General features: G+C 29.2%; 2 protein-coding genes across 3 annotated transcripts; one reads left to right on the top strand and one right to left on the bottom strand.

Moving 5' to 3' along the window:
- The first annotated feature begins 7,433 nt into the window (after nt 1-7,433).
- Nucleotides 7,434-10,339, top strand: HDR (4-hydroxy-3-methylbut-2-enyl diphosphate reductase). The gene is made up of 10 exons (XM_020360979.2): nt 7,434-7,769; nt 7,941-8,137; nt 8,291-8,470; nt 8,581-8,712; nt 8,805-8,879; nt 8,973-9,078; nt 9,182-9,276; nt 9,461-9,646; nt 9,738-9,824; nt 10,127-10,339. The coding sequence occupies exons 1-10, from the start codon at nt 7,511-7,513 to the stop codon at nt 10,190-10,192; spliced, it is 1,383 nt and encodes a 460-aa protein (XP_020216568.1). The 5' UTR covers nt 7,434-7,510; the 3' UTR covers nt 10,193-10,339.
- Nucleotides 10,340-11,151: 812 nt separating this feature from the next.
- On the bottom strand, nt 11,152-15,615 carry LOC109800905 (cytochrome c biogenesis protein family). Of its 2 annotated transcripts, XM_083062196.1 has the most exons (9): nt 15,111-15,615; nt 14,180-14,399; nt 13,999-14,110; nt 13,117-13,389; nt 12,724-12,989; nt 12,481-12,637; nt 12,320-12,403; nt 11,899-11,997; nt 11,152-11,526 (listed from the first exon to the last, which is right to left on the bottom strand). In XM_083062196.1, the coding sequence occupies exons 1-9, from the start codon at nt 15,535-15,537 to the stop codon at nt 11,503-11,505; spliced, it is 1,662 nt and encodes a 553-aa protein (XP_082918322.1). In that variant the 5' UTR covers nt 15,538-15,615; the 3' UTR covers nt 11,152-11,502. The 2 variants fall into 2 exon arrangements, with proteins under 2 accessions (XP_082918322.1, XP_020217413.1); XM_020361824.3 differs by having other exon boundaries at nt 11,152-11,997; nt 15,111-15,614.
- Nucleotides 15,616-16,167: the final 552 nt, after the last annotated feature.

The raw sequence follows: 16,167 nt of genomic DNA, 5'->3' as shown, positions 1-16,167 counted from the left end.
TTAAATGATCATTTGTTCATAACAATATTCATGGTTATTCTTACTTAATAACAAGTTTTGTGTTTTAGATTGATAGCATTGTAATAATATAATATATTTATTTAAAATTTTATTTTGTATTGATTAATGTTGATTTTTTAAGTTGATAATAATATAACAAATTAATAAATTTATTTTAGAATTTAATTTGTATCATTGTTTGCTTTATAACTTGATATATCAAATGATTTATATATTTTTTGAAATATTTAAGTTTTTATAATAAATAAATATATTTAATTATATCAACCCGATTAATCCAATCTAATCCAACCTATTTGTGATTGGGTTAGGTTAGATTTTTAAAAAATATTACACAAATATAATCTAATCCAATCTGTTAAATTTTGATTGGGTCGTCTCGACCCAATCAACCTACTTACATCCCTAACAAAAGTTTATCAAATAAGAGCAAAATGTGTTAATGAGAAAAATACAACAAAAAATAAGATTAGAAAATGGGATTTAAAGACACCAAATAATCCTATAAAGCCTAAGCCTAATCTCATAAAACAATACACATTAGATGCAGTTGAAAATAGTTCCCTTACTAAATTATTTTTAGATTAATTAAGTTTTGGAGGTGCTTCTTGTTTTGTTCCTAAATAATCAAACAAATCCATTACCTTTATATTTATTGATAGAACCATTTATAATATGATTATTAATCATTTAATCCAATCACAATGAACTCGATCCACCATTGAATTCAAAGAAAAGGAATAGCAACTAAGAGTTTAATAATCCATTACCTAAAGGAACTAAAAGTAAGATCTATCAATCTAAAGTGCTCTCTAAGTTATGTGAGAGAAAAAAAAAAAAAAAAAACTCATGTAAAAGTATTCCTCCGAAACAAAAACAAAAAAACAGTAACATGAGAAAGGATTTTTATGAAAGCAGCAATTATTTGATAAGGATTTAATTTCCTAACGATTTTTTAAAATCACTTGCTTAACTATTTGTTTCCTTTTCTTTATAAAATTTCAAAAACTCATGCACTGAAATACTTGCCACTTGCACGAGTTTTCCTTTGACATTATAATGAAGATTGTAAAGGATATAAAGAAAAATAATTGTTAAGCATGACTTCTTTTTTTCAAAATGGTGAGTAAATCAAATCTTCATTAGATATTTGTTGCTTGCACAAATGACTGGTTCTTACATACTTTTATTTGTCTTTTGAAGCTGAAGGTTTTAGAATGTTGCTTTTGGCCTAAGATTTGTTTATGCTCTTAGATAATTGAGAAACTATTTTACATCTTCTTTTTTTTTGTTCCTTTAGGTAACTGATAAAAAAAAAAAACCTTCATATAGTTATTCTTCCTTTTCTTCGAAGAAAAATAAAAATGGCCAATTCAATGTTATTAGATAGTGGAAACACATTAGTGGCTCCATTAGTAAATAGAATGCATCGGATAAGTTTGATTTTTTAAGGACCATTAATCACATGAGGAGGCAATGTTATTGATTCATACAAGGAGGTACCCTGACCAATGAGGCTTACATAAAACTTTTTTTTTTTTAAATTTTAATGTGAAAATGACACCATATATCACTCATTAAATACCCATTCATTTACTCTTTATGATACTTAATTTCTCTCTTTATGGCACAAATGCTTTGATTGTCCATCAATTTTTGAAGTAACCCCATTTAATATGCATTAACGAATCTTGCATAAAGAGTAAAACCTTAATCTTGCATATTGGTTTCAAGCACATAATACCTTCATACCTACAGTATTTTCTAACAATAACAACCCCCTAAAAAAAACATGTCAAGGAATTTTTGTAAGTTCAAACACCTACCATACTTACAATTGCTTGTTAAATTTCATTTCAAATACTCAGTGTCATCGAGGACTAATTAGTATTGATAAACAAAATCTTTTAATTCAATTGTGGTAAAGTTTGCTTAAAATATAAAGATTGACATAGCATTTTCATGATCAAATTTTATAAGCGTTAAAATAATGTTTAGTCATTAAAAGTCAAATTTATATATATATATATATATATATATATATATAACAATTGAAAGTCGCATCTTAAAAATGTATATTAATTTTTTATTGTTATTTTTAAATCATTAAATTGATCATGTTTATATACAAGGAAAAAAATAGGTAAAAATGATAGATAATTGATTTGATTATTTTATTAACCTAATTATATGTTTGTTCCTATCATACTCAAATAAAAAATATTTGTAGTTTATACTAAAATATAAATAATATAACATGTAATATTAATTAATCACAATAATTAAATTATATATTAATTAAAATTAATAATTATTATATTTATTACTTATAGAGAAAATGACGGAGTGTCAGTAATGTTATGTTTGAGAGTAACTATTTTTACTTTAAAAAAAACTTTAATTATATTTTTACAATTTAAATAACTCCAATTTCTATTACACTGATTCATTTTTACGAAAGGTTGATAAATGCCGTATTTAATTCATATAACTTCCGTTTCTGTTTCTATTATAAGATCAAATTTAAAATATTTGTTTGTTTTATCTTATTCATAGAACCCAACTTAGAATATATTTTTTTCTTTATATAAGATTCAATTATTAATTATTTTTAAACTAAAATATCTTTAATTAAAATATATTTTCTTAATTTGATAAAAATATATTAATTATAAGTTATTTAAAAGTTATACATTCTAATTAGTTAGAAGAGTAAGTAATATTAATTATAGAGAAAAATAACATAAAACATGCATTTTAATTGATTAAAAAATGAGTATTAATTAAAATAAAAAATAGTATCAAAATAGTTTTTGAAAAAATATATAAAAATAAAATAAATTTATTATTATTAATTAAATTAACTATTTTTTCAACCTAATGAATTATATGTATTTGGGTCTTATACGACACGAAAGTATAACTGTTTTTTCTTTAGAGTAATATATATAGGTTTGTGATGCAATTGGGGAAATGAATTAGTTCTGAGTTGCAATTTTTGCCAAGATATGATAGTTTTGGTTACTGGTGATTTATGATCGTTTTAGTTAAGGAAATAAACTATTTTGGTTATAGGTTGGGTTTGGATTTACATATTAAATGAGTTTGAAAATAAATAAATATTAAGAGTGTTAATAAATTGATCCAATTTAATAAAAATTTAAAATTTAGAAATTCACTCTTATATATTAAACTTGAATTTTATAGAGAATTTTTTTGACGAGAAAAATTTAAAAGGTTTTTTTAATTTTTTATTTAATTTTTTTAATATTTTAAAATATTTTATCTCTCATATTAATTTCATTCTCCAGCTCATTTTTCTCTTTAATTAAGTAATTTTTATTTGTTTACGTAGAGAGAGGCGGGACATCGTGAGAAGTAGGGATGACAAAATGGGTCAACCCACAGGTCGGGCCAGCCCAGCCAGCCAATGTAAAACGGGCTGGGGATGCTGGTCCATCCCGTCTAAGGACAGGCTGGCGGGTTGGCAGGCCAGCCCACATACAAATAAATAAATATGGAAAAAATATATATTTTATGTTCAAATAAAAAAAATTTGCTACAAATAAATAAATATAACCATATGAAATTAAAAATGCATACATATTGTACATAATATATGTTCAACAAAAGTAAATTACAAATTTAGAACAAAATCAAATAGAAATTAGTCCACTTACACCAAAATCAAAACTAAATTATAAACTTACAAATTATTTATAAACTAAATATTTTGATAGTCCACAAAACAAGTTCAAATACAATTAATTAACTTTGAATTTTTATTTTAAAAATATTAGAAGCTCTCTTGAAAGAAGTTGTCTCTACTTTTTTTTCTTGACCATCTCTATCTCATCTTCTATATCAAAATAAAATAAACATAAAAATAATTAAATTAAAAAAAATATGCGGGCCGGCGGGTTGTGGCGGGCCAGCCTGCTATTTGACCTGGCAGGTTGGCAGGCTTGGCGGGACGGGCTTGGCAGGTTGGCGGGTTGAAATGATGGGTCCGGCCTGCCAAAGGGGGTCACGACCCACTTTGACATCCCTAGTGAGAAGCGAGAGAGAAATGAGTTGAAAATATTTTTTAATAAAAGAGATAAATAAGTTAGAAAATGAAATTAATAAGAGAAAAAAATATTTTATTTTTTAAAAAATTAAATTAAATTATTATAATATATATTTTATACAAATTAATCAAATCAAAATAAATGAATAATTTTCTTATCATAAAATTTTAATATAAATTACTAACATATTTCAACTAAAAAATAGGTAAGAATATTTTAGCAATCTCATATATATATATATATATATATATATATATATATATATATATATATATATATATATATATTCCCCTTATAATAGAGTATGAAACAATGAAAAATCACAACAAACATTTCTCAAAGTTAAAAAGTACACATAAAGTTATATATACATGAACATATTTATATCTCAAAATTGGAATAAAAAAAAAAGAATACAATTATTTTAACGGTGACATATCTTTTCTTAATTTTTAATAAATAGCCATATCCTCGCAATTTATGAGTAATCTAAATAAAACAAGTAGTACAGTCTTTTTCTAATTTCGGACATCCCTATCTTCGGACATTAAGATACTTAATTAATGCTGACGGGTGGCAATGAAAGATTGAAAGTTCACAAAAATGTCCAAACGCAGCCAAACCAAAGTTTGTTGAACTTCAGCAAATTTTCACCATAAAAGCTTGCTTCAGGAAATAAACGTGGACAAAACTTTTTTTTTATTTTTTTATAATTATTATCACAAAAATAGATATAATATTTTTTTTTATGAAAAGCATTTATTTTAAACATAATTAAAATTAATTTAAACATATATTTAAGTCTTAAATATATTTTTAGTTAAATAAAATGAATGAATTTTGATTTCTCTAAATTTTTTCTTTATAAAATTTATAAACATTATTTTTAATCTTTATAAAATATTATTACTTTTGTAAAATGAATAAATTTTAATTTTAATTTTTATAAAAATATCTTTTTTATTTTCACTTTTTTAAAATTTAAAATTATTAATTTTAGTCTCAAACAACAATTTTAAAAAATATAAAATATATATATATATTTTAAAAATTTATGAAACTTTTTAAAAAGGTCATACACCACTATGATATCCGTAATAGTTGTAAGTAGTAGTTAAGGTAATTATTTAACTTTTTAATAAATAAATAAATAGTTAAAAATAATTATTAAATAATAAAAATTATAAATAAAAATTATAAATTTTAAAAGTAGAAAAAAAAATTTATCATAACCGAACTCAAAATTTACTTATTTTGTAAAACATATTTAAACTTATTTAATATAATTGAATCGTTTAACAACAATTTTATTAAATCAATATATTAAGTAATTTTAAAATATAAAGTGCTTATTTAATTTGAAGAAACAAAGTTTAGAAAATCCTGATATACGGGTTCTTAAATCAAAACCACCCCCTTAAAAAGAAATTCTCGATCTTGGAAATCGTGATAAATTAGTATTTTTGTTAGAGTCATTGCATCTGAGGTATTGTCCGCTTTAACTCGTTGGACTATTATGATTTTGTCCTTCAAAAAACGTTTCGGTAGGTTAAGAGAAAAAGTATTTATAAACTATCCTTAACCTTCACTCCGAACTTTTAGGTATATATTGGAACAATTAGGAAATAATTATATAAGGTCAGTCAAAAGAAAATAAAAAATTTACTAATGATGTCGGATGACAATGAAAGAAAATAACATTCTATTTAAAGAAAATTATTAATAATTAAAAATGTATATCATAATTTAAATTATTTATTATTGTTTTAAAATATAATTTATAAATTAAAATATTTATTTATTGTTGATTTTAATTATAAAATAATACTTATTTTATATGATATACAAATTATAATCGTAAAACATTTTCACATTCATCAGAAATGAATATAACTTTAAGATATTTACCGTAAAATTCAACAAAATTATTATTATTATTATATATATATATATATATATATATATATATATATATATATATATATATATATATATATATATATATATATATATATATATATATAACATGATTTTGATTAGTTAAATAACAGTACCAAATTACTTTTACACGGTTACACCGTGTAACCTATTTTTCTATGATTATATTTAATAGTTCAACATTAATTTTAACAATGGAGTTATAAAGTGCATAGGTACTTATTCTTGAAGCAATATTTGTTAAAGAGGGGTTATAATTATATTGGTGTAATTTTTACTAAGTATTACATCGTTTAATAACTTTATATTAAATGTGAATTTTGTAAATCTAACCGTTAAATTGAAAGTTCATATCACTTAGATCATATATACAAAATTTTATATTAATTCAAGATGATTTAATACTTCATTTTTATAAAACAAAATTGACATAATATATTCATTTCAAAATATACTAAAATATGAACACTTTGATCATTTTCAAATTGCTATGCAATTTTAATAAAATTTAATATATTCATATAAAGTGATATGAACTTTCAATTTAATGGTTGAATTTATAAAATTCATATTTAATATAAAATTATTGAGTAGTATTATATTTGATAAAAATTACACCAGTGTAATTATAAACTGTGTTTTGTTTGTGAAATAGTGTTATACGGAATATGAAAACCACCTTGAAAACGGTGATGAAAATTAAAAAATAGTTATACACAGTGATTCAATAAGAATAAAAAATGGTCTAAATTTGACTTTATCTCTCATTGTGAGAAAATATTAAACTATTTTTAATTTGGGATTTGACGGAGACTCGTATGAATTCGTTCCAACCCTGTAACTGACGGAAGTGAAGAAGGTAATAACTAATTAACCATGAATAGTGGATTAAGCCTAACTCAATTCTACAAAACTGGTTTGTATGGTGAGGGTTGTTTTCCACTTACATATTATTTAATTGCCTAATCTCTAGTCGATGTGGGACTTGGGTTTACATAATAATTATGTATCATGTTTTTCCAATATCAATTAATGACAAATATGATTTGTTAAGTTAGTAATTAGTAAATGAAAAATAAGAAAGAAAACAAATAATAATAATAATAAAAAAATAAAAAGAAAAGGTGGGTGACGGGTAAATAACATTCAGGAACCGTCTAAACTTAGCGACACCATCCCCATAACTAGGCTCCAAAAACTGCCACTGTCCAATTCGCTCATCTAACCAGAAAAAAGAAAAAGAAAAAGAAAAGGAAATAAATAAATAATAAATAATTTTGCCATTTTGAATGGTTCTTTCTCTGTAAACAAATTTTCAAAACTGCGTGTAAGAGAAATTGTTATTCTTATCCGATAGTAATAAAAAAAAAGCGGCGTTGAATAATAAATAAAATAATAAAGAAAAAGTTGAAAGCAGGAGTTTGCAGCCATAAAAAAAGCGAAGCAATTGAGAGAGTGTTGTGTTGTGTTGACGCACTGTAATGCTATCTCCGATGGCTCTCTCAGCGCATCTCTGCCGTATCCCCGCCACACGCGCCGACGTCGCTTTGCCGGAGACCAGAATCCGCTTCCGGAAACCGTTCTCCGTCAAATGCTCCGCGGACTCCTCTTCCGCGGCCGTGGACTCCGAGTTCGATCCTAAGGTGTTCCGGAAGAACCTCACTCGGAGCAAGAACTATAACCGCAAAGGCTTTGGACACAAAGAGGAAACCCTCCAGCTCATGAGTCGCGAGTACACGAGTATGTTTCCTCCGAATTTGGATAATTAGTTTTTTTGATTCAATTATTTGCTTCCGTTTCATGGAAATTGAGGTCTAACTTAGTTTTATTGGGAGTTTTGTTAAGATACGATATGCTTGTGTGTTGAATTGCATGTCATGTCTTGTTAATTTTATGTGCGTGCAATTTCAGGTGATATCATTAAGACTTTGAAGGAGAACGGGTATGAATATACATGGGGTCCTGTCACAGTGAAGCTGGCTGAAGCCTATGGATTCTGTTGGGGAGTTGAGAGGGCTGTTCAAATTGCTTATGAGGCCAGAAAACAGTTTCCCTCTGAGACTATATGGATCACCAATGAAATCATCCATAACCCTACTGTTAATAAGGTCTCTTCGTATTTCCTATTACCACCGATTATCTTGTGTTTTTGAATTGGTACTTTCAAGTTATGATGGTTGGTTGCTGCTCTTTTTCTTTTGCATCTTGTCTTTTATTGTAAAATAATGTTGATTAGTGAAGTTGATCGGTTGTTATTGCAGCGGCTGGAGGATATGAAAGTGCAAAATATTCCTCTGGATGGAGGTGAAAAGCAATTCGATGTGGTCAACAAGGGGGATGTGGTCATATTGCCGGCTTTTGGAGCAGCAGTGGAAGAGATGTTGACTTTGAGCGACAAAAATGTTCAGATTGTTGATACAACTTGCCCATGGGTTTCAAAGGTAATCTTTTGCATAGATGGCTTCTATTTGTGATGATTTGCATATGTATTTCACTATTTTGTCATGCATCACCAAATACTGAGATTGTTTCTTCGACAAATTGTGTCAAGGTATGGAATACTGTTGAAAAGCACAAGAAAGGAGATTATACCTCTGTGATTCATGGTAAATATGCCCATGAGGAAACTGTAGCAACTGCTTCTTTTGCTGGAAAGTATATAATTGTGAAGAATCTGACAGAGGTCTGTCCTAAGTTGCTGCTATGCTTATTTTGTGTGGTGTCTGCCTTGAAGAAACTTGTTGTAATTTTTGCATGATTGTTGACTTTATCCAGGCTGAATATGTTTGTGACTATATTCTGGGTGGTGAATTTAATGGATCCAGTTCAACCAAAGAAGCATTTTTAGAGGTATGACTTTTTTTATCATGTAGTTAATCTTCCTTTATAAAGCCTGTGGCTTCACTGTCATGAATATTTATTTATTTATTCATTTTTGTGCAGAAATTTAAATTTGCAGTTTCTGAGGGCTTTGATCCAGACAAGGACCTGGTTAAAGTTGGCATCGCAAATCAGACAACAATGCTCAAGGGAGAGACAGAAGAGATTGGTCTGTATTCATTTGGGAGTTTTGGGAGTGTGTGGGTGGGATTGTAACTCACATTTCTAAATTATAAGTACTTGTGGTATTTATTTTTCTGATCATTTCATAGGGAGACTACTGGAGAGGACTATGATGCAGAAATTTGGTGTGGAGAACGTCAATGAGCACTTCATAAGCTTCAACACAATTTGTGATGCTACTCAGGTAGTTTCACCTCCATTGTCTTTGGTGTTCTTGCTTATTTTAGACTAGTTAAATTGCGATTGCAATACTCGTTAAGCCAAGCTGGTAATAAATTAGCAGCACAAATAATATATTCATGACATAATTATTCGTCATGTTTGTATGCTTTCGGTCTAAACGACAGCTAAACTGAATTTTCTTTTAGGAGCGACAAGATGCTATGTTCAAACTGGTGGAGGAAGATATTGATCTTATGTTAGTAGTTGGTGGATGGAATTCTAGCAATACATCACATCTGCAAGAGATAGCTGAGTTACGTGGAATTCCTTCTTATTGGATTGACAGTGAGCAAAGAATTGGTCCAGGAAACAGAATAGCATACAAGTTGAATGTAAGCATGGATAAGGAGCTTTATACCTTGTCACAGTTATTAGCTCTTTTTAGCCTTCACTATTAATTATAATATCTGTTTTATCTATCAGCACGGAGAGCTAGTGGAGAAAGAAAATTGGCTGCCAGCAGGTCCAATAACAATCGGTGTAACATCTGGTGCATCCACACCAGACAAGGTAATTTCTCTTGCCTTGCCTCATTGCCTGTAGCCTTTGATTTTTTTATTTTTTATTTTTTCATTTTTCGTGAATTTCTCCAGTATAGTTCTGCTTCTTGTAGACTTTTACTTAATGTAGTTTCAGCTCTCATTGCAAACTAACGTGCTATTTTCAACACAAATAGTTATTTTTTATGAAGTAGCTGGTGCCAGTGGCCTGTGTCATATCTATTTAAATTTCTAATGCTGCGCTGTACTTTTCACTTTTTGCTTCCTAATCAGTTCGTTTAATACTATTTTCGCACCATTGATTTCATACAGGTTGTTGAAGATGCGCTTATCAAGATTTTTGACTTGAAACGGGAAGAAGCGATGCAACTTGCGTAAAGTAGGTTTGCATAAATACATTGTCAATGTATAAACGAAACGAGAGACTAGTTCACAGTATCTATTACAGCCCCACTTATTGGAAAATTTATCTGTAACAATAGTTTAATAGCTCTAATAAATGTTGCCAGTTGCGGTTTTTATAAACCAACCTTGTAGCACGTGTTGACCTCCACGTTACCATTAAAAAAAATTGGCAAATAGGAGAATAAAATAAGAGAAGTGGTAGCAACACATTTCTAACACTTCTTAATACACTTTTTTATTTGTTATAATTTATTGAAAATCACAAAATTAGTTATAATTTATTAAAAATCACAAAATTAGTTATAATTTATTAAAAATCACAAATTAAGAAAAAATCAATATAAAACCTGTCGACTTTTATTTTTTTTAATAAATTTTAACTAATTAAAAAGAATGTGATAAAAAGTGTATTTCTAATATTTTCATAAAGTATAGTACTACCTCTGATCCTTTTCAATAGACGTTTAAGGTTGTTATACATAAATCAAGCAATACAATAATTTTTTTTTCGTTTTCTGTACAATGATTTTAATGTTTTTGATTATGTCTTTTTTGTTGTGAGTGTAAATAATTAAGAGCTAGGTGTAATATAAAAGTATAATTGACAAAAAAAAATAGTGATTAATGTAGTGTTAAACTATGAAAACTACATATAAAAATAAAATTGTACTAAAAAATCGACTTTTAAGAAGGAATGGAGGAAAAATCAAATAATATAAAACTCAACAAAGGATAATATTTACTTTACAAGATTATGCAAAATTGAATTAGATTCAAACTTATATTTTAAGACTATATTAGGATTTATTCTAAATTTAATTAAAAAAAATGGTCGTCTTTTATATTATTCACACATCCCGTGTATTATTTCTCACACAAGCAAGCTGATTATCTAGATTTGAGTTAAACAAAACTCATATGCTAAGATACAATAGCTTAATACAATAATTTATAAAGGCAAGTGGTTCATCTTAAAAATGCAGTTGCAATAGCAACATGTACATTTTGCCTTTGGACGTATCAAATTGAAATTCAACCTCATACACTTTCCAATTATTTAAATGAGGGTCAAAATAACACACTACATAAGATATTTGATAAATTTGGCTCTGTGATTAATAACCAAAAAAATAGAGGAAATATACACGTATATTGAACTCGGTATCTAGAGAATGTCATATAATACGAGCAGAAAATTTTTTCTTGATTTACTTCCCAATGGCATCCTTCGAGCATCTGTAAAATCCTTGGCTGATCAACCAACAAGACAAATTCCGGGCACCTCATTGATGAAGTGCAATTTGTATCTGTATGCCAATGTGCTTTATCTCAGTTTGAATAAAATTTTGCAATGAGCACTTATAGAAGAAGAAATAGAGGTAAAAACAAATCATATTTTTTCCATAAATTAAAACCAAGTTATTCACCTCAACATCTAGAGAAATTAAATGTGTTTCTAAAGAAATTGAAGTGCATAAATTGATTTTAACTTGTAGGAATAATTTGATTCATTTTATCTTTTTTTGCTTCTCTTATAAGCCCTGATTGACAAGTTTATCCAAATTGGATTATAATCCATATAAGTCACAATCATCCAATTGAAGAGTCTTCCTATCCCATTTTGATGTCTCAAAAGCCATAAGCTAACCACTAAGAGTTGATTCAACTATTTCAGGGACCTTCTCAAGTAAGAGATTCATCTCCTCTGGAAACTCCATCTTTCCTCTGTTACTCTTCCCTCCAACGATGACTGTTGTCCCATCTTGTAAGGCCCATATCTTTCAGTTGACCAACAAGAAAATTAACAGTTCAATATACAATTGAATGTGGATAATAAAAGTTTCAGCTAAGCTACATGAAAAGTGTATATTAACAGCCAATTTTCAGTACTACTTCAATCATGCATCAAATTTCATGGATTTATTTTCTTTCCAGTCATATAAAACGTGCTATGTGCAACGTATTTACCACATTAACATTGACATTTCTTTGAAGGGGAATTTTCAGAAGATGTAGCAATATTATTATCCTAGCAAAATCATGTAAGCAACATGGCGAAAAAAATGGTAAAAATCAAACAATATTTAGCAGAAATTTCACCTGAGAATGAGACAAATAGCTGATGCAAGTAGTGATCATTAGAGCACCAAATCCAGCATATACAAGTGGCACACCAGGGTCAGTCTGTATAAATAAAGCAACGAGTTAATAACAGTTAAAGTAACTAACAAACTGCAGAATGTGTAAATTCAAGGTGATACCTTTAAGTCCAAGCCACTACTTCCTATTGCATCAACAATGACAATTTCTGAGCCATCAATATTGATTGGGAGCTTTGAATTAGGCCTTCTAACTCCCGCAAATTTCCCTTCCTTATCATAAAGGACAATTGACTGTAGATCACGAGCAAGCATAGATCTAAAATTTAACAGAAAAAAAGCAAAAAGGATGAGATGAGCTGAAGATTGTGCTTTGTCATCATACAAAATTTTCAAAAATCTTACATTCCCTTAACATCAGGAGAGTTAATGTCTCCAACTGGTAGAAAAGTACCAAAAAGTTTCTTATCTCCATTGATCTGTAGAGGTGCCATAGCCAAGTTATAAGGTCCTTCATTGTCCTTAAGAATTTGCAGAGCCGAAATACTCCAATCTGTCTGATATATGGTGATACCCCCATACCTCAAAGGATCATTTACACTGATTGTTTTCCTCATTACTTCTTTCCCATCCATGTCAAGAAGGGAAAGATCAGTGTGAAACTGCGAAACCTGTTAACGTAACCAAGAATCAATATTTTTACTGATCATTTTCAGGCTGAAATTTCATTTCATGAGTGTGTATTCAGCTGTAAGTATTATTATTACAATTTCATAGAAAACAAAAATCAACATTTACCTCTCCACTCTCATAATAATCCATGTAGAATCTGTTGACATGAATTTCTGTATTAAAAGCCTCAGTTGGAGAGGAGAGAAAGCCATTAGGAGCCAGAACATCACCTACAACAAAATTAAGCCCCTGTGGCACAGTGACTGAACCTCTGAAGCTCCCAGTAGCACTAAGAGTTCCTCCAGCCATTATCAGTATCATTGCTATATGGACTCCAACAGGGGCCAGCCGACCTGCAAGCCCTTTAAAAGCATATAAGGATGGTCCTTTCAAGAATACCTATCATCCAAAATTACACTTTGTCACCACAAAAGATATTCAAGTTCATTGTTGGCCGGTAACTAAAAGAGTGCAGCTATACTCGATGATAATGAATGTTGGAACTTTAAAGGGACAACAAAAAAGTACGGGAATAACATAGATGAAAATGCTAAGATAGATGAGTGGTTATATATAAAAGGATAGGATATTAAATGGTTGTTTACAAAGAGATATTCACGTGATGCCGACCAAAGAAAACAAGACAGAAAATTGGCTAAGGTGATCTGGATGTGTACAAAGAAGGTCATTAAAAGCAACAATGAGAAGAATAGATTGCATGGTTTTTAGGCTTATGAAGAGAGATTCATGTAGCCAAGAAGACATTGGAGGAAATTGTCAAGAAAGAGCTCACGGTGAATAATAACATCCTTGAGAATTTAGTCTTTAACCGAGCTCAATGGTGTCTTGTGATTCATGTAATTAATCTTACACAGTGAGATAAGACTTTGTTATTGGTGGTGGCGGTTAATAGCAAAACATTTCCAATGTGTGTCCCAATAATATTAGATTCTGAAGGAGATAAAGAAAAAGAAACGATTATTGGAGCATGAGTTGGGGTACTAAAACCTCGTATCCAGCTCCCATCAATATAGTACCAACATCTTGGATTGATGCTCTTGGCAACGATTCTGAAAATTCCTGCTTACGTATGGCTTCAGCAGAGTGTAAAAACGACCATCTACGAAACAACTTAGGTACTTCAGTGATCAAGTCAGGCATTATGAATGCAAAAAAGTGACAAACAAACCTTCTTGAAACCTTGATGAGGGGAAGCTGAGTTGTGTAAGTGCAAGCCATGAGGGATGCACCCAGCAGAGCCAACACTCCAAGAAATATAGGGGATGAAAACATGTGATCAAAACCAAGGGCAAGAACCCATCTCCAAGTAAAAAATCCAAACACGGGATGATCTTCAGGGTATTTCTGGAAATAAAACTCGGGGGCTTCTCCTTGATCAATAAATGTGCCTGGCATAGAAGGCCAGGTTTAAGTCATTGTGATCATATTAAAGCACATTTGCAGGACAGAAATTCCAATGAGAATATAGAAAGTCAAAATAGCATCCTTTTGCCATACTAAGATCACCCACAAACTTCACGAGCTTTTGCATCAACATCATTCCTCTAAACAATAACTAGGATGCAAAATCAAAAACTTATAGAAATTAGTTTCATCATAATAAGCATAGATGAATTCATAAAGACTACTCCTTTACCAAGTCTTTTGATCAGAGAAAAAGTTTTCTATTTTCATTTTGTTTGTATGTTTAGTCACAAAATATCACCTTATTTCTACTTCATTTCTTATTTTAAAAAGTCTGCTAAAATACAATACAGATTTCTAAATATTTGAGAAACTAAAAAAGGCCTATCCACCACCATATAGAATTTTGAAAACTAAGAGTTAAACATGCTGTTAATTCATACCAATAAAAAATCAACCAGTCAATAGTCAAGGTAGAACTGGAATCCGTCCCTTCAAGCAAGGTAGCATATTATTCTAATATTATAGATGAAAAAAATGTAATTAAGAGGAAAATCTCACTTATCAAATTTTTTTGACAAAAGTTAATCATCGAAAAAGGCCATAAATACTTTATACAAATAATATAATTATAAAAAAAAAATAGACCAATAAAAAGAGTGTAAAGAAAAAAAAAATGTTGAGCATATATATACCCAAAGCCATCAAAGAAGCAACTGTGAACATTTCCCCAATAGCCAACGGCAAATTAGAGAGAATCTGCAACGTCTTCCTTCTCAGCATCCTCACCACCCCAAAAGGGCTTCCCTTCTTCTTTGAGCTTTCTGGAACATCCTCACTGTTCTCAGCATCCTCTGTGAGTGGTGGAGGGGACACCTCTGATAAGACAATCTTCTGTGGCACACTCTTCCCATTGTTTTTTATGTCTTGAGAGTTTTTAAGCTTGCAGTTGATGGCGAATGGAAGAGTATGAGCTCTCTTTGCACCATGGACATGGCCATGGGTGTTGTATGAGTGTGAGAATGGCTTGAACCTGAAGAAGGGGTGAAAGATAGGGACTTTGAGGAAATGGGTTTCGGGAAGACATGGATTTGAGGAGTTTATGGTACTCAAAGCCTTCATCGATCAAAACTTTGGAAACACACACTGTTTCAGAGACTCTCAGTTCTCTGCTATTATCAGCCATAACGACCACACCGGTTGCTTTATCCTAAGATTAGATATTTTAAGATATTCATATATTTATTTATATGCATTTTCTTAAAAATAATTATTAAAAAAAAAAGAAGCAAAATTGTAAGCTCTCGAATTGTTGAAAATGTAAGTGGCAATTACTTTGATTACCGACTTTTTTAAGTTCTTGTATAATCTCAGATTTTATAGAAAAATTATATACTTTGATCCTTAATGTAAGGGGAAAATGGCGCCATAAGTAACTAAAATAGATAGCTTGCAAAATCAGTAACGGATAATTTAAAATTAAAATTCTCAATGATAAAAGATAACAGGACGAATACAACCTTACACAATAAAATAAAGTAGAACTTTGTAATTGTGGTAGTTAATGTAATCCTTATTGATAAAAAATCGTATATAATAAAATAAAGTCTTTAATATTTACAATAAGATAATTGTTATATATTTTCTTTCTCCAAACTCCATGGCTACATGTTTATCTTTAACTAACATTTTTTTTTAACTTTCACACTGAATTAAATTAATATTTATAATCAATTATTTAATTAAAAATGA

The sequence above is a fragment of the Cajanus cajan genome, chromosome 8 (genome assembly GCF_000230855.2).
Source record: "Cajanus cajan strain Asha chromosome 8, NIPB_CcT2T_4, whole genome shotgun sequence".
Lineage (NCBI taxonomy): Eukaryota > Viridiplantae > Streptophyta > Magnoliopsida > Fabales > Fabaceae > Cajanus > Cajanus cajan.
This window is presented reverse-complemented; position numbering and strand designations above follow the sequence as displayed.